Genomic DNA, 20,610 nt, shown 5'->3' on the forward strand with positions numbered 1-20,610 from the left:
ATCAGGCGGCAGCCGTTCCAGGAGCGAGAGGCCCTAAGACTGAAGCTGGCGCCAGACAGGTTGAGCTGAGCTGAGCTGAGCTGAGCTGAGCCGAGCCGAGCCGAGCCGAGCCGGGCCGAGCCGGGCCGGGCGGGCGCAGGGCCCGAGACTAGGGAGGGGCGATACGGGAGGCGGTTCCCGCCTCAGCGATTTCCCGTTTGGCCGATCGCAAGCGCCTGGCGGTTGCTAAGGAGCTCGGAGACGCCAGGCCAGGTCGTTGCCTGCCTGGGCCATGGACAGCGTCGGCAGCCACTCCACTGCCTCGGTGCTGGCCGAGCTCAGCTGGGACGATGGCTACGCCGTCCCTGTGGCCAACGCGGAGAACAAGTTGCTGGAAGATGAAGTAAGCGCGGGGCTGCAGCCGGGGTGGGGGCGGAATCAGCCTTCTGCCAGCAGCCCTGCATGGGCTTCCCCGGGGCGCGGAGCCATCGCTCGGAGGGGACCGTCGGTGCCCTGCTACTCCCTACTGCTTCAGAGCCTTTCCCGCCACGGGCCGGGCTGGCGGCCCGGGTAGAGAAGGAGATAAAGTCCCCGAGTTCTGGGGAGCTGTGTAGGGAAAAGGAGAGGAAGGTCCTAGCCTGAGAGGACGGCACCGCCTCTCTGTAAGGTTTGCACCTCAAGGTCCCGCCCCGCCTGCCCTCTAGGTGCTGTTGCGGGCTCCGGATTGCCCCGGGCAGGCCCCTGGCTCCTTGGAGGGCAGGCGCAGAGTGGATGGGGGGGCGAGACGCGGTGCAGTCGCTTAGCAAAGCGCCGGGGGCTCTTCTGGAATCGAATTTCACTGCTTTAGAGGAGCGCAGAGCACGGGTCTTGCATTTTCTGATCAGTAGTTTTAACTACTGTATTTTTAAGGAGTTGCAGGTAATAAGCACTCAGCTAAAAACAACACTGCTTCTCTTAAATAGCTGCAAAAGATGCAAAAAGAAAAAGTAAACCTGCAAAATGAGTTGACCAACTTTAAAGACCGTGTAGAAGCAATGACATCTCATTTGAAAAACGTAAGGCAAGAGTACAGCTTCACACAGGTAAATCACCACCTCTAGCAGATCCACTTTATCCATCAGACTTGTGTCTCAAGTATCTTACTGTGCGTGGTACCTTGATATATCTGCCAGCTTTGTTAGAGATTTGTCAGGACTCTATTCCAGGACTTCTCCATGAAACAAACTATAAACCTCAATGATAGTATTTGCTGGTCATTAAAAAGACCATCCAAGATTGAGTGACTGTAACATCAATGAAAGGGGAAAAAGTTGTAATGGTCAAGAAAGGTAGATTAAGGTCCAAGTCATCCCATACACTCCAAATTAATTTCTAAAGAGTCTTGAGTCAAAGCTGCATGCCTTCCAGGTAAAATATCCTAAATGAAAAAGTCTTAAGAAACTTCCTTGCAGCTCAACAACTTTTAATTTTTTGTTGTTGTTGTATTCAACTTTTAATCTGCTCTTAAAGAAAGACCACTTACTATTAAGGGAAGCTTCTAATAAGTAATAGATTTCCTGTTACACAAGGGGAAAAACCCACCCTGTTAAATAACTTGTCAGAAAGGTTAGAGATAGTTTTATTGTTTTGTGCTGAAGCAGGCAACCACCAGGCTGGCCTATGGTACTATTTCTTTTGCTGTGTCTCCTGAACCTGACATAAAGTCACTGGTGACCAAGAGACTAAGATTTTGATCACGAAAGATTAAGAATCTGAATGTTGGATACAAAAAAAAATAATCTTTGAATTGATGTTTTAGGGCTATAAGTGATGGATATCTGATAATGAAATGGGGGGGGGGGGGTGTATGTATGTGTGTGTGTGTGTGTATATATATATATAAAAACATGAAAGAATACATATGTTTGAGATACTAAAATCCAAACAAACACATTGCTCTGAAAATTCCTTATATTTACATGATGAATTGTACCATTTCTGACATAGGCTTTGGTTGTATGTAAAAAGGATTTTTCTGCTTTTTGTTGATTGTAAAATGCTGAACTGTATTATTCTCTAGTCTCTTTATAAAGCCAGAGAGAATGAAATTGAAACTGAACAACACTTCAAAGCCCTTGCTGAGAGAGAATCTGGACGGCTCAGAAGTGAGATTAAACGACTGGAAGATGAGATTGTTTCCTTAAGAGAAAAGAAAAACAGTCAAGAAGTAAGGTTTAAAATTTAGCAGTTAGATTTTATGACTTGTCCTCACTTGCACTTAGCTATTCTTGTCTTACTATTTCTCTAACTATAATTAAAACTGATATAATTTAATAAAATGATCTGGATGTGCTGTAGATGTCGAGTGGGGCAAGAAGAATGACACTGAGTATCTCCTTGTATAGACTAGTCAGTGAGATAGAAAATGTTAATTAGATGTGAAGACTGCAGTTCTTAATGTTCTTAATGCCAAATACACAGCCACATATTTGTATCGCCATCTTGTTAATTCTCACAGGTATTTTCTGTATGGTTTAAAAATCAAATTGTTGGTGGCAAATCTTCTTTCCCCCATAAAAAAAACAACCAACCTAAACCCCAACAAAACATGGGGCATAATTTCCAATAATTTGCTTTACATTAAAAAAAAAAAGTTATTTACATTTTGCTTGCTATTTATTTACATATAGTTTTCTGTTTAATACAACTGTCTCTCTTTCTATGAACAACTGTAGTTGTGGGGTTTTTTTTGTGTTTGTGGTGTTTTGGTGGGGGTTTTTTGTTGTTGGGTTGTTTTTTGTTTTGTTTTTGTGTGTGTGATTTGTTCTCTTTTTTTTTCTCTTCATGAAGTCTTTTGTAATCTCCAGTGTCTCAGAATGGATAGCAGGATACAGATACCCTTGCTATGACAGCTGGATCCAGATTTCCTCATATTTGCATGGGGAAGTCTCTTCACAGTCAAGTGGGGCCATTTGTAAATTGATATGCAGGATAAAGATCTAAGAACTGGCCTTCAGTGTATGTACCCTTAATGCTTCAGATCAGTTTATGTGGAATAAATCTCTCACACACAGGTGTATCTCACCAGAAACTGACTTCTCTGTTTAAAATCATTGCATTTGAGGTTTGTGGTAATTTAATGTCTTGTTTATCCTTTAAAACAAGGACATGTTTTAGCATTCCTCAAGAATAATACACAGTTAACAAAAAAGAAAACTAGTAATCCTGCTGTCAAAAAGATGTGTGTGAAGTTGTTACTGTGGCTTGGACTGGTAGTTTCAGTTACTATTCAAAGAAAATATTGGATAGTAAATATTAACCCTTAATTTATCTCTTATTTTTATTAGAATATTATAAATAAAACCACCAAGAAGCTGGAAAACTTAAAGCAACAGATGAACTGTGATGAAGAAGTGCTAGAGAGCTGGATAAAGGAATCAAATCGTAAAGATAATGACACTATCATGATCCAGAAGTATGCACAACAAGATGAAGGGAAACTAGGAGTAAGTAAAATGACACCAATTTTTAGAAACAAAACAGAGAACCGTTTTCATAGACTCATAGAATTGTTTCAGTTAGAAAAAACCTTGGAGATCATTGAGTCCAACTGTCGAACTAGCACTACTATAGCCATTAAACCATGTCTACATGTGTTATGAATACCTTCAGGATCAGTGACTCCACCACCCCCCTGGGCAGCCTGTTCCAGTGCCTGATCACTCTTTCTGTAAATAAAGTATTCCTAATATCCAATCTAAATTTTAGCATTTGAAGATTTTGTTATATTATCAAGTCAAGTGGGAAGAAGATGAGAGTTTGTACAACAGCACTTTTAACCTGGTTTCCACTTAGCACAACAGTGCAATTCCATATGAGGTTAATCTTAAAGGTCAGAGACAACTGGCATTACAACAGGTGAAAGGTGTCATTGAAGATGCTAATTTGTTCATCTGGGTAAACTTTAAGTTTTAATTTTTCTGAGAAAGTGCACAAATGAATAGTAAAGTCTGGACAACAGTGCTGCTGAATTAATAGAGGAGTTTGTTCAAAAATGCTTGCCAAATATGTAGATTTTCCTATTAAAACTGAATTTGTTCATATTACTGAGAACAAAGTACAGCTATGCCAGTAAAGCTTCTTGGAATAATGAAAGATGGTATAAATAGTGTTCAGACTTTATAAGAGTTAGTTCTTATGTATATTGTTAAATTAAAGATAACTAACCCTGGTTAATGTTCTTCTGAACCTTTAAATATGGAGAGGAGAAATTTGATTTCACACTCATTTAGTACTTTACCCAAAGCCTTTATCTTATGCAATCTCACTGATTATAATTTACATTAGCAGCTCACAGAGCATAGCAGGAAGAGTAAAGTGAAATGGCTGATGCTGAAGATGCCACGTAGAAATCTATACATGGTGAAGGGTTACTTTGGCCTTGTTGCAGTCTAGTCCCAAGGGCTCACAAGAGGTTAGGGCCTCTGATATGACCAAAAAGTTGGGAGGCTAGATTATAGCAGAGCTTTAAGAATTTATAAGACATTATGTATTTGTTTTCAAATATATTTTCATATCCTCATTTTAGGCATTAACCCTTCAAGTAGAAAAGTTAACCATGCAAGCAAATCAGAAGCGCAGAGCTCTTGATAATGAGCTTACAGAAACCATCACAGCTCAGGTTTGTCTCTAAGGTTCTTGAAGATATCTTTATACATATATATATATATATATTTGGTTTTTAATAGCAGAAATCATAGGAGTGCTTTCTTTTAAACAGCTAGAGCTTGACAAGACAGCTGAAGATTTTCACAGAGTTCATCAGGAGAGGCAAGAAGTCATCAGACAGTGGGAGAATGCAATACAGCAAATGCAGAAAAGAGATCAACAGATTGATCATTGTGCTTTGGTAAACTGCTGATACTGATCCCTATCACTACATCAGCCTAGTTTTGTATTCATGATACTGATAATATTGCCATGCAATGAACAAGTCTTTTAGATATTCAGTGTTCTCTTTGTGTTTACCTCTATTTTATTAAGGGGTGGAGAATGTCATGGGTTGAGTTGAATCTGCTGATGATATTCAATACCATGCTGCTGTCCTGCCAGCTTCAAAATGAAAAGTGCTGGCTGGAGCAAAGTATCATGGGGCTTGGAGTTCAGATTGTAACATGAGAGGCTTCCTGTTCTGGTTGCTGCTTCTGGTTTCTGGGTTTGGAGTGTTGGTCTTTTCTGCTGGGCTGGTTTCTGCATGCTTGGGTTGGGGGGGAACTGTTTCATTGATGACTTCTGCTGCTGCTTCTGCATTTTGCTGCACTTTTCTGCAAATAGGGTAAGGTAATTGTGCATTGTATCATTTCCAGTAAAACTTTATCTGAACTTTTTATCTCAACACAGAGGGGTTTTTCGTGTTATTTTCCCTCCTGTCTGTGTTGGGAAAGAGGGGTGCTTGTGAGAGCAGGATGTGTTAACCCAGGACACATTGATACCTCTGTGAACAACTGTGTGATGAATGCTTATGTCAGAATTATGATAAATAATCACAGTAAGGTTAAAACTTGGTCTCTAAGTACATTCTGCAAATGGGGAGAAGAAGCAGCACGCACTGTTCTAATCCAGAAAAGATCCTGCTGAACGTTGAGTTGGAGGTAATTTCTAAAAGATAGAGTCTTCATTGTTTTTGTCAGTGTGTTATGCACAGATGGTACAATGGCAAGAGGTACAAATGTAGTATATTCTATCCTGATTTTGGCAGGAGAAGTGTGAACTCCTCAGAAAGTTCTCCAGGACAATGAACCAGATGCACCAGAAAAGCTCAAAATAAACTATGGCTTTTCTGAAGGCGGGGGGGAAAGAACAACTATATGTAAAAGAAGGCTCTGCCTTAGCTGTTCTGGTATTTTCCTGCTGAAAGGGCACCCACTTCATTGCCCATATGGGTATACCTAATACTCATATTAGCAGAAATAGTGGAATAAAGTAATGCAAGAACAATGTGGTAACTGGGCTGTCTCCTGCAAAGAGTTGTCTTACCAGCAATCTATCTTCTGGTTGTACCCTTTATCCAACAAATTCTTAACTAATGCAAGCAAATCTAAATGTTTTTCATCCTGATAGCTAATAACAGAGATAAAACAGGAGATCAGAAAGCAAGAAATAGTGCTGAAAGAGAAGACTTCCTTTTTGGTAAATGAAACTGTTAATAATATGGAATATGAAAAGAAAATTTCTTATGCTGAACGGGAAGCTGCCAGCCTCCAAAATCAGTATCAAGTGCAGGATATGCACAGGGTTCAGATGCAGGATGAGGTAAGGACCAAACAAGCTGAAACTACAACTTTTGACTAGATGGAAGAAATATAGGAATAGCATTTGCTTTTCTCTGGTTTTAGATTAGACTCTTAATTCAACAAAATATCTTCTCAGTCTACTCATGATTATTTATCATCTTAATCCTTTCCTTGATGGTGAAGAGATTCTCTTGTATTCTATGTTGTATTGGTACACAATGGTGTAACATCACTAGATGCCTCAGAAGGAGGCATACATAGACAGCAGTATTTTATAAAGATGAGAGACATCTCCTCTGTCTTCCACACCATTCCTATTCTGTGCTCTCACAAACGAGTGATGATGACCCTTGTAGTGAGGTTAAAATTCTTGGAAAAAACCCACACCTTTCCATGTGGTTCTCTAATCAAGAGGCAGTAGGGTAGGTGAACAAGCCATGCTTGTTGCTGTCCATACTTAACTGTGTTACCTGCCTAAAGCTAGGAATGAGCTGTACTGCTTAACTACTTAAATGTCTGTAGAATTATGTCTAAGAGGTAATTCAAGTGTCATGGCTCTGCTGAGAAGAGACACACTTGTATTACCTGGGTGAGTGTTCCCTCAACAAAAAAATGGCAACACTGAGCTACTTGGCAAGCTTGGTGATTATTTTTTAAGAAACCAAACCTGCATAGCTGTTGCCTTCATTTTGGATGACTTTTCTGTAGCAGGTGGTTCATAAACTGATACCCTAATTAAACTGTAGGTAGCTTAAACAAGATGTAGGCTATTAGATTACCCTATAATTCATGCAAACTTGGGAGTTCACAGAGTTGATAGGTTTTCATCTCAAGCTGTGAGATTCTTGCTTGAAGTTTTTCACAATACTACATAATGTGATAATGAGAACAATCTCCCATTATTGGGTGTTGGAGCATCTGTGGCATGCAAGTGAGAAACGAGGAAAGAAACAGACTTACAGTTCAGCTGATAATTTAGAACCTTCCATTTTCTCATTCTGGTACAGAGAGTGACTTGCTATATACCCTTGATCAGGTTTCTACACCTGTGAAAGTGAAGACAATTAACACTGTTAAGTGATACTGTGAAGACTAATGAGCTACTGATTATAAAGTATTCCTATCCTGTTTAATAAGTGTATGCTGTCAGGTGTTTTTTACCAAATTAAATGTCTGTGTTCCATTATCTTAAAATAATTTTCTGTACCCAACAAAGTTTGAATTCCAAATATTTATTAGACATATAGGGGTATCTATGTCTGCAAAGAACCTCAAAGTCAGCTGTGCTGTACAAAACCATGGTTCCACTAATAAAGATGCTTTTAGACAAAACCTGCAGGCCACAGCACCTTCGTAATCCATTCCATGTTCTTAAGTATTTTGTCCCAGTGTTCAGGTTATGTAGATTTGTCTACTGAGTTTACTAGCTGTGCTGATTTACAGCACCTCCAAATCTGTAGAACTTCTGATTTGGAAAACACTATTAAAAAGAAAAGGAATTTTAAACATCCCAGCATGTACTAATGTAAATAAGAGCCTGATTGATCCATTTTGTAATTTATTAGCTGGATGCTTTGAAATCCACTGTGGACCGAACTGCTTCTGATTTAGAGTCTTTGAGAACACAAGTAACCAATCTGAAGAAAGAAATTCAGAAAAAACAAGAGAGGTAAGATACATACCTTTAAAAATATAATTTGTAAGGATTTGTGATGTAATCAAATCCTTGAGCTAGAAAAGAACCCTAAATGTAACGCTGATGATTAAAGCTTCCAACTTTCTGGTTACTTCATGTCCTGGGTAGTTTCTGGCACTGTGCAATTTAGGAAATACTCCTTATAATCCTTATTTTTAAAGGGCATGGAAAGAATCAGTTAGGGTCTTGGTCATCGTTGTTTCCAGTTCAGCCTGTTTTATTAGGCAACTGCTCAGTAAAGTATGCTGCTAGGTTGTGGCAGTGTTGTATATGGAACATGCAGTTAACTTGTTAAATCATGTTAATTTTGTTTAGATTAAGCTATCTTTATGAAAAAAATGCAAGTCTTTCCAACAAGCTGAAGCTTGTGACAGAGAAGACACTCAGTTCAGAAGACAAAGCTTTGAGAATGGAAGATCTACTAAAGGAAGAAGAAAAAAATGTCAAGGTAAAACGTTTTTCATGATTTCTGCAAATGAGGATTAATATGAATTTGCAAGCTCTGCCTAGAACTAACATTTATGGGTTAAAATACAACATAAGTATTCATCTGATATGTAGCTATTACATTGAGTGATGAAGTTATGTGCATGTAGATCTGTCAGTATCTATGTTGGGAATACGCTCTGGGTGGAAATAAGTGGTCCTAGTAATTCAGAAGATGGTGCCCCATTTTGTTGATATAGGATACTGGAACTGTCATTGTACAGATCAGATAAAAAAAACAGTATCCTGACTGCATCAGTGAACAGGGCATTTACCTTTGATATCAACTAAAAGCTACTTAAAACTTCTTGACTGAAATACAAGCTATTTACTGAATGTGGCAAATGTGGTTACAGAGTAATGTCTTGGTCCTGCTTTGTAACAATGCTGCAAAAAAAGTCAAAATCTGGTATTTTTCTTAGCTCTTCTGGAAGTCATCTCTCACTAAACATTCTGTTTTATGAGCTGCTGAGGAGCAAGGGTCCTTGAACTTCTATCAGTTTCCCATCAATAAGGTTGTTAAACAGAATCTTCTCAGTATGATTTTTCAGTAATATTACCACTACAGACTTCTTGACTTTAGAAGAAGTCTACCAAAACTTACAAACCTGCCAAGAGCTATGATTTTGGCCAAGTCTCCTCTTCATTGTTTGCATTGTACTACATGATACTCCAACACTTTCTTCACTGTGAAACCATCAGGTTAAATTAATGTGACATCAGGTGTTCCCACAAAAGTGACAACAAAGCTGCATCTGCATACCATTGTGTACCTTTTATTCCTCTACTTTGTGTTTCCTGCAGCATGTATATGAAATAATGCCTTGGAGAATATTGTTCTTTTTCAAACTTCTTAACTCCATAAACTGTACACTTTAAATATACATACAGAAAATAGAGAGGGGATGTCTTTCCTTTAGAGATTCTTTTACTGTTTGGTTTTTCTGATGATTTGAAACCAAGTAGGAATGATATAACAGTTAATTCAAACAAAAACCTTTTTTACTTCCCCTTTAGACTGTTACCAGGGTGGCTAAACCATTAGCAGGGTTTCTTTACTTGCATCTGTGGCGGATAACCTAAGATGACATTGAGCTTGGCAGCTCCACAGCTTCAGGGTAATATTTTTAACTAGGATGAACTGTTCCTGAATAATGTCTGTAATCTATTAGTCAGGAGCATGCTTTCCATCACCATTAGACACACATGGCTATTTGCTGCATCTTAATTTACTATGAAGAGATATTTGCAGGAACAATGTGGATGAAATGTCACTATTTTGTGCTTTCATTCTGTGATACTTCTCCCTCTTCAATCTGTGGCAAAATACGGTTGCACAGAGAAGCTTACTGAACATCTTATCTCTATTAACAACCTCACTTAAAGGGAAACAATCTCTATTAAATAAATTACTTTAGATATGCAAGAAAGACTATGAAATGAAGGTCAAATTGCAATCCAGTTCTAGTAGATTAATTCATCATTGTCATTAGCTATCAGAAATATAACACAGAATTGGGCACATGCATAAACCCAGTTTAATTCTGAAATTAAATTCAGCCCACTGACAGTGTAAGTTGCTACAGGCCATAAAAACTTCATATAAACTCATGCCTGCTTTTTACTTTCTGAGTTTTGGATTTGGAATTGGCCTTACATTAAGTAGCACGTGATTATGAACTTGTAAAGGAGTTATCTTATGCCACTAGTACAGCCAGCAAGATGGTTCACAGGCAAATTTCACAATGTATACATCAAGCATAAACACATTTTTAGTCAACATAGAAAAGGTGTTTTGCTATATTAAGGGTGCATTTTCAAACTCTGTACCAGACTTCCCCTAAATGTAAACAAGTCTTTCAGAACATAATCTATCTATATATGATTAATAAAGGCAAGTCATTCCATAGAAATTACTTCTGATGCAATGAATTACTTATTCGTCACCAGGAAAAAGAAACAGAAATTAACCAGTTAAAAGAGCTACTTTTGAAGAAGACTCAGGAGCTGAAGGTGCAGAAGGATAAGGAGAAGTGTGTTTTAGCAGAAATTGAGGGAAGTCGAACATCACTTAAGAACCTTAAGAGTCAACTGCACAGACTTGATGCAGATGCAATAAAACAAGAAGAGTTAGTATATAACCAGGTAAAATGTTCATGTACTTTCACACTAAGATTGTTTCTCTGGTCTCATGACAGTAAATTGAGTTCTTTAATCTTACCATTTTGGAAATACCCTAAGTCTGCATTTATTTCTGTCTGTCTGGATGGATAAAATCAAAAGAACTGCAACTTGCTACAGTATCACCTATATTATGCACTTATGTATTTCACTTTTTTTTTTTTTTTGATCTGCTTCTTTTCCCACTAATTTCTCAGAGCAGTTCTTTGCTTTGATCCTTCTGAATCACACACACCTCAGGGTAAACTTTTAAAGCAATACAAGAGGTACATGCCAAAATTCTGTTATTTACTAATTGGATTTTGTGCATATTTCCCATGCACCACTTTGAAAATTTGCTCTTTTATATCAGCATCCACTGCTAACAGCATGATGTCAACTCCACTGTAAGCCTCCCTACAGCAGACTGTGCTGAGTATGCTTTGTTACTCTTGTAGAAGATTACTTCTGAACCATCACTGCACATCAGTCATATTTTGCTAATGAGGTCTGTAAGCCATAAATTATTATAAAAACAATAGCTTAATTGGGTGACTGTCCTAAAGCCAGCATTTAGATCCAAGTTTATCTCCAGCGTTTTAGCTTTATAGGATGGCTATAATTGCTTATCTCAGACTATTAATTCTCTTTAAAATTATTTTAACAGGATTTTTATATTCAGCAAGTACAGAAACGGCTGTCACGGCTAGAAGGGGAGGTTAATGGAGATGAAAAACAAATTTTGGAAGCAAAAGTTGCTGAACTTAAGAAAACTTTAGAAGAGAAGAAAAATATGTATGATGCTTTACACACACAGCACAAGAAACTTCAGGTAGCTTCCTCAGAACATCAGGTTGAGTGTGTAACATCTAGAAGGCATGGTGAATTAAGTAGATTGACTCTTAATAATTTGGTTTCAAGATTAAAAGATATCTGAACTTTGTGTAACCCACGTGGAAAACTTCATGTTTCCTAAATCAGAAAGTACAAGCTGTAACTGCACAACTGAGACCCCTTAGCATGAAGATAAGCAGGGGAATGTTGGAAAGGCAAACCTAGCTTTTGTTTAAAGATGTGACTGACTGCTTGCAGGTGTCTGAGTTCGTTGTTAGGGCCATGTATAAATAGGAGAATGTTATCTTGTTACTTTAATATTTTTCATTAAATGCTAAATGCAGTTACATATTTGAGTTAGTTGGCCCTACTCTGATATGTAAATCAAAAATACTGGTTTTCTGTCTTTAGTTTCATGAGAATTTTGCATGTAGAAGCTTGTTCTTTGGTTTTCCACTATCCAGTAGCCATCATTGATCCTCTGAAAATGCACTTTACTTTCTTGTAGATAGGAACCAGTCAGGTATTCTGTAGCCAATTTAGAATTTATAAGAATTGTATTTGCTTATTAATGAGCTACATGTTAGCATATTCAGAAACCTCTTTTCAAAGAGAAACCAAAGACAAAAAGTATTTTTTTTAATAAAACATCACAACTGGGTTCTCAAAGTGATAAAGAAGATGTGATAAACCTAATGAGGGGAAAAAAACTGCTGATGGGAGAGCCCTTTAACTAGAGAACCATAGAATCCTGTGATTCTTGCAATCTTGCAAGAATTGATTCTTGCAATAGGAAGATTTAATGTTGGACAGCTGCTGTGCACACTTCAGTTTTGAGGAGACACAAAATTTCAGCAGTGAGTATAACCAAACATTAAAACACACCTCCAGGAGATTATTCATACTCTGGAGCATTATCAAAGACAGATGGTTTTATGAAAATGAACTATAAATATCACAGTCATGGTCAGACATTCCATGAGATCTTTTTCTTTAATCTAGGGCAAAATACACGATTGTATTACAACTGCCTTGTTGGTTTAAAAGAGCTGTATTGTATAAACAACCCTTGCTTCACAAGCAATGACATTTATATTGCAGCAGCACTCAGCATGAAGACCACAGTGCTCTCGGCACTGCTTGCAGAGCAGCATATGGACACAAGATGACAGTTCCTGGTTCCAGGACTTAAAACCAGATAATGTAAAATTAACTGGTAGCTTTCATTGCAACGTACATTCACTGACATAAACATAACTTTTTTGGCAACAGAGTGATGTCCAATTCATCAAGAGAGCAATGGATAAGACAGGAGAAGAAACAAGTGGTTTGATGACCAAGATAAATGACCTAAGTCTTTTCAATGAGAGATCAGATCAGGAGTTAAAAAAAGCTAGAGCAACTAAACAGGTACAGTATCATTTTGCAGCTTTACTAATACAGGACACGTGTTGGTTTGTTCAAAAACCATAAACTAATGACTTGATCTGAAGGCTGCTGTGTCCCACAGTGCTACATCATTATATCCATAGGAACCCTCTTTGTAGTTTCTTGACTTACACCTTCCTTCCCAAACTTTGAATTGTTATCACTATTACCTTACTAGGCAAAGTGTTGCTCCTCCTCCATATACAGCATAAAGTTTGTTTGGGTTACCACAATACCCACTGTTTTTTTTCTGAGAAAAGATTAATATAGAAAAATGTATTTACTGTTGAAGGATGTCTTTATCTGCCACTGAATTTTTACTCTTAATCTCTGAAGCCAGCTAGTAAGCTTGGCTCAGTTTTATTATTGAATTGTGAATTTTTTTCAGCAGATGCTTTGTATCTATTTATATTTCAGTTTAAGGAATTAAAAAGGAAATGGAAGATCTTCAGTCTATATTTGATAAACAAACAGTTCCAAATCCTCTAATTACTGCACATATTTTTCCTGCAATAAGGAAGCACTAAGGTCGTAGAACAATACAGGGCCTAAGGAGCAGGGGAAGGTTTTGCCACTGACTTACCTGGTGTGCTTGCTCCTCAGTGAAAACTCTCTCCTTAATCTGGAACTCTTCTTTTGGGGATGAAATTCAGAGGAATTCAGAAACTGATAGCATAAAAGAACTCAGAGAAAAAAGTAGGATAGAGTTTGGGATCTATGAGAGATGTTTAAAAATTATTCAAGGTGTTTGCATGTTAATGAAGTTCACCACTTGCTTCTTTCCATAAGCTTTGTTGTATATAAATCTACTCATCTAACACGGCTCATGGTTCAAGTGGTATTAACTGCTTCAGAAAGTTTCTTGTAAAGTCTGCCTAATTTTTTTGAAACCACCTAAAATGAAAAGAAAGTTAAGGTGGAAACATCTAACAACTCATAACTCAATCTGAATTAGAAAGTCTGATGAATTTGTATAAAACCATTCAGGAAACAATCTACCTCTAATGCATTCACCAGGTGAAGTGTTAGCAAATGAGAAAGTGAGAATCTTTTTAAATGCAGAGCAAAAAGAGTAATCTTAGTTGTATACATATAAAAGAACGGATGCATTACCAAAAATTATCTTAGTAACTGCTATAAATAAATAATCTTAATTTTAAATGATGCTTTCTTATTTTGAGAACTTTGGCATTTATTAGGAGATGATGGTCGAAGATAACCTCCTAAAACTAGAACTGAACCGTCTTCAAGATACTCTGTGTAGTAAGGCAGAAAAAGTTCTAACACTGGAAAAACAAAAACTGGAGTTAAAGAAAGCCATAGCAGAAAGAACTGAGGAAATTAAGACTCATAAGGCAATGCTGGATTCCCAGATAAGACTTGTGGATCAGGAACGGCAACGCATAAGGTAATAGTTCTTAGATAAATTAAACTCCTAACTCCTATTGAGTATATTTTACATTGGGATGTACCGGGAAACAGAAGCATTTTACTTCATTAGAGAAATTAAGGATGAAATAAGTTCTGCTCAAAGTTATATACTGAGGCAGTTGAGCCCAGCAAGAGATCCATTCTCTGAAATCCAGTCTACAGCTTTAACTCCTTGATGAACAAGAGGTACTGCTTATTCTGTTATTGACCATCCTGTACTGAGAGGGAACCTCACAGAGTTGCAAACATCTCTTTGTAGTAAAGCTCATGTGTGTGACCCCGCATTGTTCAGAACAATCAGGAAATGTGAAATCATGTGTCTGGAGATACAGCAAAATATTTAAAACAGGATAGCTGCTTTTTAAAGAAGGCTTCCTCCCAGCTGCTTTGACTCATTACAGTGAGTCCGTTTTGAGGTTTGGGGTTTTTAGTTTGTTTGGGGGGTTTGTTTGTTTGGTGTTTTTCCTTCCCCTTTTTAGAAAATTCTCTCTCCATTATGTGTCCTATATAACAAAATTAAATCTTCTGTATTATGTATGTACCCTCTTATAAAGTAACCACATAGAAGATAACTGCTCCCTTCTGTAATAATCAGTGCAAAGTACTGGGACAGTTTTAGCACTGAAATCCCAGTATCTATACCCAGCCCAAAATCAACACTTCAGCAGCTGAACTGCTGAAATCTGGCAGGCTTTTTATTCACTTGTCTGCTAACCACACCCCACACAATAGAAAATTAGAGTGATTTAGTGTGACTAAAGCTTAACTGCTCACCGAGAATGCAGACTGTGTGGCTTTTTCCCTTTGATAATTACACAGCTAATTGATACTTCCATGTAATTTGATTTGGGGTTGTTGCCTACTGTTGCTCACACTCCTCTAGTAGTGGCAATATTAAGATAATATCAGCAGGGGGCAGCTTCTGCAGCTGTAGGATTTAAATGCCAAACCTTTAAAAATTTTTGGGAGGACTGTGGCACAACCTCCCAGGATGTAATAATCTGGAATATGAAAATAAATTTGTCTCAATTTGCACAAGAACTGTAGGCAACCAGAAAAATGGATGACTGTGGCTGGGAGAACACAGAAAGCGACAAGCAGTTAGCAGAACTGCTGCCCTGCCTGCTTCCTAGTAGACAAACTGCAGGAATAACACCAATAATTTAAACTGCTGTAGGAAGAAGTGTCCACAAACACCTTCTCAATCCATTTGTTTTTTTCCCCAAATAAATCAGTGCTGAATTTCAAGATCGCCTAAGTAAGATTGATAAACTTAGATGCAGATATGAACTTCTTACTGTTGCCATGATGCCACCTGAAGGAGAAGAGGAGAAAACTCTTACCTACTATGTAATTAAGGTATTTTATTAACACAATTTGTAACAATTCAAGTATTTGTGCTGTAGCTGTCCCTGGTCCCTATTCAAGTAACTAAAACAACCTCCTTTCACAGTCTAATTGCTTTACATTATCTTGGTTATTTCAAAGGCAGAGCAATTTCCTATGAATCTCTGTGGTCAGACCTAATACCAGTGGAGCCTTACTTCTGAGCAGTCTGAAAATTTTCACTTCAGTGCTCATTAATTTACAAAGACACAAGTAACACTGGTCATGTGATAATCTGCTCTAAACTAGAAACAAGTTTATCACAGTCTTACATGATCAGAATTTAACTCTTCTGAGGGTTTTTTTTTTTTTTTAGGTTTTTCTTTCACCATAAAGTGTTTAAACCTTGGAGAATGTCTGCTTTTCCAATTTTACTTATCACTTATACACACTGCAGCTTTTCACTGGAAAAATAAAAATCAAAATCAGTATTTATCCATAATCCAATACCTTGAATCTGTAACAAAGCAAAAGAAATTTCCATCTCCACAAATTCTCCGATTTTCTCTTAAAGCAAAATTTTTCTAGCTGTGATCTTGGCTCTGGAAGTCAATTTTTTTTTTCCTCATTCTTAAACTTTTAAATTTCTTAACAATGGTAGGTCTGTCCTTGTGGTCCCTGTGGGTATGTATCCTCTACAACTATAGAGATTTTTAACTGTATCAGATTTTTTGAGAAGCTTTATCAAATACTTCCCTTTACCATCTGTGTTTTGTGAATCTCACTGATCAGGTCCAACCAAATGACTTTTGACACGCTGTGAGTTTTGTGTAATGTACAATCTCAACTGTTCCTTGGATTTTGTGAGTAAAGGAAACAGATGTGCTGCAGTTCACATCAGTGGTGCAAAGCATGGAACTGCACAGTGTGGGTGACACTGCTGATCAGGGCTGTGGCAGCTCAGATGGAGGCAGGTGGTCATAAGGGAATGCACATGGATGAAATACTTCACAGAACTTCTGATCCTGCACATAACTACATTCAGCTGCTTAGTAACTCACATCTCAGTTCAAGCCTGACAACGCAGATAAGTCCCATATCTACCTAGGGATTTTAACTCCTAAATAGTGCAGGCTGTTGTGTTTTTTTTTTTTTTTCCTCTATAATTGTCCTACTATTTTCAGTATGCAAGCAGTCCCCTAAAACACCAGTTTTCTTTTCAGGCTGCACAGGAAAAGGCAGCACTTCAACAGGAAGGTGATGATTTAGATGCAAAGATCTGCAAAGCGGAAAAAGAAATGGTAGCTCTGGAAAACACTTTGCAGGTACTTAATAACTGCAACAGCAATTACAAAAACTCTTTCAAGGAAGTCACTGAGACAAGTAAGTAACAGAGAAACTGCTCTTTGTTGTATGAGTTACAGGTGAAGTAATTCAGGTATCTGAGGAAATTCCACGGCAAGGAATGAATTGCAGAGAAACTGCAAAAGGGAGCATAATTCACACACCGCCATGAATAGTTCAGCAGAATAAGCACATAAAGTGCTGTAAGGTGTAATTAACTAATGTTTACATTCTTTATGTTAAAATCTCTAAGCCTATATACATTTCCTGAAAAGTCATCAGTAGTAACTGTCAGAAAAGGCAAAGCATAAAGATGATTACTGGGGAAAAAAGGTGACTGCTGGGAGGAAGGATGTGCACTCAAGTACACATGTCTAGTGCATGCAACAGAGTACTTTTTCTGTCATGCTGCATCACACACAGCTACTAACTAATTCAAACTGCAGAAGCAAGACAACCAGTGCCAATGCTGACCTTCCTGTGGTAGACTGAGCCAGCTGGGGCACAAAACTGTACCCAGAGCAACTACTTAGGTACATGTACTAATAATGAAGACTGATCCCTTAGCCAGACCATCCTTATCTCTGATTTTAATTTTTCCCCTTCTTCCATATGAGAAACCTGTCATCTGAGAAAATGATTCAGAAGAGTAAAACTTTAGTGTAGTAGGTTAGGACTACCTACGTATAAGATTTTGAATATTGGAAATTCCTCAGAATTATGGAAAATATCTTCATCTATTATTTCTGTTGCTACTTAGACTTCATAAGCTTGCTTTCCCTTCAGTGGAACTTCCTTTGTTCAGAGTACAAGAAACATCACCACAAAAAATAAGATTCTCTAGAATTAACTTTATTGAGCTTTTGTGCCCTCTGCTGGTTCTGGCAGCAGTAGCTCTTAAATCATTCTCATGAAGCTAGTTAACTTTTTCAGTGATTTGGATTTAGTAATAGGGTATTTTAAAAAAAATCCTTTAAACTCCCAACACTAATATAGTAAATACTCTGTGATGCAGTTTAAAATGCAACTTACTTAAAAATGAAAATTAAGTGCTATACACTGCTTGTCTGGCATTAATGCTGCCTGTTTGGGACCACAGGTGAAGAATATGAAGAGAAATTGAAATTAGAGGAGGAGAAAAGGGCTGCTGATGAAAAATACAGATACAAACAAAGACAGATCAAGGAACTTCAAGGCAATCTCCAGGTAAAATAAAAGTGAAAGTTCCAGTCGGACAAGGCTGCAGCATGTAGCTAAAACCATGCAAGAAGTCCTACTGAAAGAACAGGAAATTCTGGGACAGACTTTTGGCCCTATGTTTTGTATGAATGGACCTCTCCTTTCAAAAATAGTTTTTATTTGAAGTTTCTTGAATCACAATGGAACTTCAGGCTTTTTAGTGGCATCCAGCTACAACTTTCAAATGCACACTGACAGATACTGTGTTCTGACAGCTGCATTTTTCTGTAGCACACACACACACCACTATATTGCATCATCCTGTCCAGTACTGATGAAATTAACATCCACACATCTTGTGTTCTCTGGCATCTATGTCCCAGGAATTTTCTAGGAATACGTATTCTGGGTTTTTTTAGGATTCAGCATACTTCACTTGAAGGAGTATTGATTCAGCTCAAGAAAGCTATCAGAACTGCTGTAGAGACTAATATGCTGTTCAAATCAATTTTCAGAGCATGGAGGAACACCTTGATACAGTGCTGAAGCAGGAGGCCCTCTTCCAAGAGCAAAAGATGGAAAAACAAGCTCTTATTTTGCAGCTGAATAAAGAGATAGAAAAACAGAAACCAAAACTAGAAAGGGTTATAAAACAGGTTTGTATATTCATGAACAACAACTTCTGACTTTATAGTGCTAGATAGCAGGTTTCTGCGTAAGTTTTGCATTTACATAATAGCAGTGCTTTAAAAATATTTGTGTTGAAAGTGTTCTAGACTGTCCAAAGAAATCCAGTCTCTGAAGGAAACTAAAACAGAAACACAAGAAGAAAGAGACATCAATCTTCGTGACCTGAAAAGCTTCAACAGAACCATTGACAAATTGTTAGCTGACGTTTTAGAAGCAAATCCTGCTTTAACCTCATCCTTTCAAACATACTTTCACCAGGTGAGCTTTCCAGTTAACTGCCACCAAAATCTTGACTGATAGCTCTAGTCTACTGATGAGTGCCTTTTGGGGGCAAATTCAACAACTAACTGTCCTTAGGGTAAACTAGGGAAAAATGTTTATCTGCATTTGACATCTTTGCAAACCCAGTCCTATTATACAACCATTAAGTCAACTTTTTCTCTAAATTTTCTAGTATAATTTCGAGCTTCCAACAACTGCTTCTGCTGGTGGTAGTCAGAGTTCTCGATCACCATCCAGAGGAAGTTCAGTAGCTTCTACCAGGTAAGTGCTAGCAATGGGGTTTTTTGGCTTTCTTTTTTAACTTACAGTTTAAACTACTAAAAATTAGTCCCCAAATAACAGAATTCCTCACTCCTGGAAGAATTCTCAATCTTGTCTCTACTTCCTGAACACTGTAGGAACTTCCCCCTTACACTGTCCCACGTCCCACCTCTAAGTTGACTAGATTTTTCTAGCACACAAGTTTACTTCAGCATCCTTCACATTTTAAATTATTCTGTAATTACTGACTTATTTTACTTTTGCTAACTGTGCTCTGATTCACCTTATAAAAGCACAAGCTTGAGCTGCAACCACACTCTGCATTTGACAGTGTGAGCTCTGCTTCCTCATTAAATAGGTAAGACACACGTATGCTTTTACTGACAGCTTCTTTCCCTTCAACATGTAATCACCTAATGGTGCCTGTAACATGCTGAAACAGTTGACCCCAAACATTCCCACAGGTTACTTAGGCAATCAGTGGTAATGTCTACAGAGACCTTTGTGGAAGATCTTACCTAGAAATAAACACTGCTGCAAGGTGGCTTTAGTGTAAGCCAACATTAGGAGCTCTATTCAAGGATTTCTGTACACTGAACGGTCTATTGTTTTTCTTTCAGATCTTCTTCCAGAAGCACAAATTCAGGCTCTAGTCAACCTTCATCCCTCAAAGTCATCGATCTGAGCTTGCCTATCGGCAGTCCTGCGGAAGCAGCTGCTGTTGGTTCACAGCCATCCAGCAGAGCTAGCGCCTCCGATATTTGTAAACGCAAAAAATCATCTTAAGTCATCCTTTGAAGGCCACAGTAGAATCTTCACAGACTAGTTAGGCTTAACTCATTTATCAAGTTGTAGTGGCAATCTTAAAATGTACATTTCTGATAGAAATTGATGCTAACTTCCTTCTACAGTAGGCATTAAATTATCTAGGAAAATGTTAAGCAGATGGTTTATGCAATAAATTAACTTCTCAAATTATTTTCTCATTTTGCTGTTGAAGAATTGAAGATCTTCAGAACACTTCAGAAGCTTTAATTCACTTATAATGAAAAGGAGAGTTACATTAAAGCCATTAATTTTCATGAACTGGTATCTTCACTGCTGTCAAAACTAGTTTTAGATTACAGTGCAACAACCCAGGAAAGAAATGTATGCCTCGTTTCAAGATCAACCATGACTATTAATCAAACAGTCATCTCAGATCATACTTTAATTGCAAGAGGACAGTGTATGACGGAAGTC

The 20,610-nt window shown here is 37.9% G+C and overlaps 1 protein-coding gene across 1 annotated transcript; it reads left to right on the top strand.

Annotated features, from left to right (window-relative positions):
- Window positions 1-271: 271 nt before the first annotated feature.
- On the top strand, window positions 272-20,154 carry CCDC39 (coiled-coil domain containing 39). Its single transcript, XM_054386297.1, has 20 exons — window positions 272-382; window positions 942-1,061; window positions 2,039-2,185; window positions 3,306-3,464; window positions 4,547-4,639; window positions 4,739-4,867; window positions 6,079-6,270; window positions 7,817-7,920; window positions 8,263-8,395; window positions 10,384-10,578; window positions 11,261-11,425; window positions 12,700-12,837; window positions 14,055-14,263; window positions 15,522-15,645; window positions 16,836-16,995; window positions 18,056-18,162; window positions 18,651-18,791; window positions 18,904-19,083; window positions 19,280-19,368; window positions 19,989-20,154. The coding sequence occupies exons 1-20, from the start codon at window positions 272-274 to the stop codon at window positions 20,152-20,154; spliced, it is 2,862 nt and encodes a 953-aa protein (XP_054242272.1).
- The last annotated feature ends 456 nt before the right edge of the window (window positions 20,155-20,610 follow it).

This window comes from Indicator indicator, chromosome 13 (assembly GCF_027791375.1).
Source record: "Indicator indicator isolate 239-I01 chromosome 13, UM_Iind_1.1, whole genome shotgun sequence".
NCBI classification, from domain to species: Eukaryota; Metazoa; Chordata; class Aves; order Piciformes; family Indicatoridae; genus Indicator; species Indicator indicator.

Coding starts and splice junctions, on each gene's coding strand:
- CCDC39 (XM_054386297.1), top strand. CDS start 272: ATGGACAGCGTCGGCAGCCACTCCACTGCCTCGGTGCTGGCCGAGCTC. Junction 4,868..6,078: donor AGATTGATCATTGTGCTTTG/GTAAACTGCTGA, acceptor TCATCCTGATAG/CTAATAACAGAGATAAAACA. Junction 7,921..8,262: donor ATTCAGAAAAAACAAGAGAG/GTAAGATACATA, acceptor AATTTTGTTTAG/ATTAAGCTATCTTTATGAAA.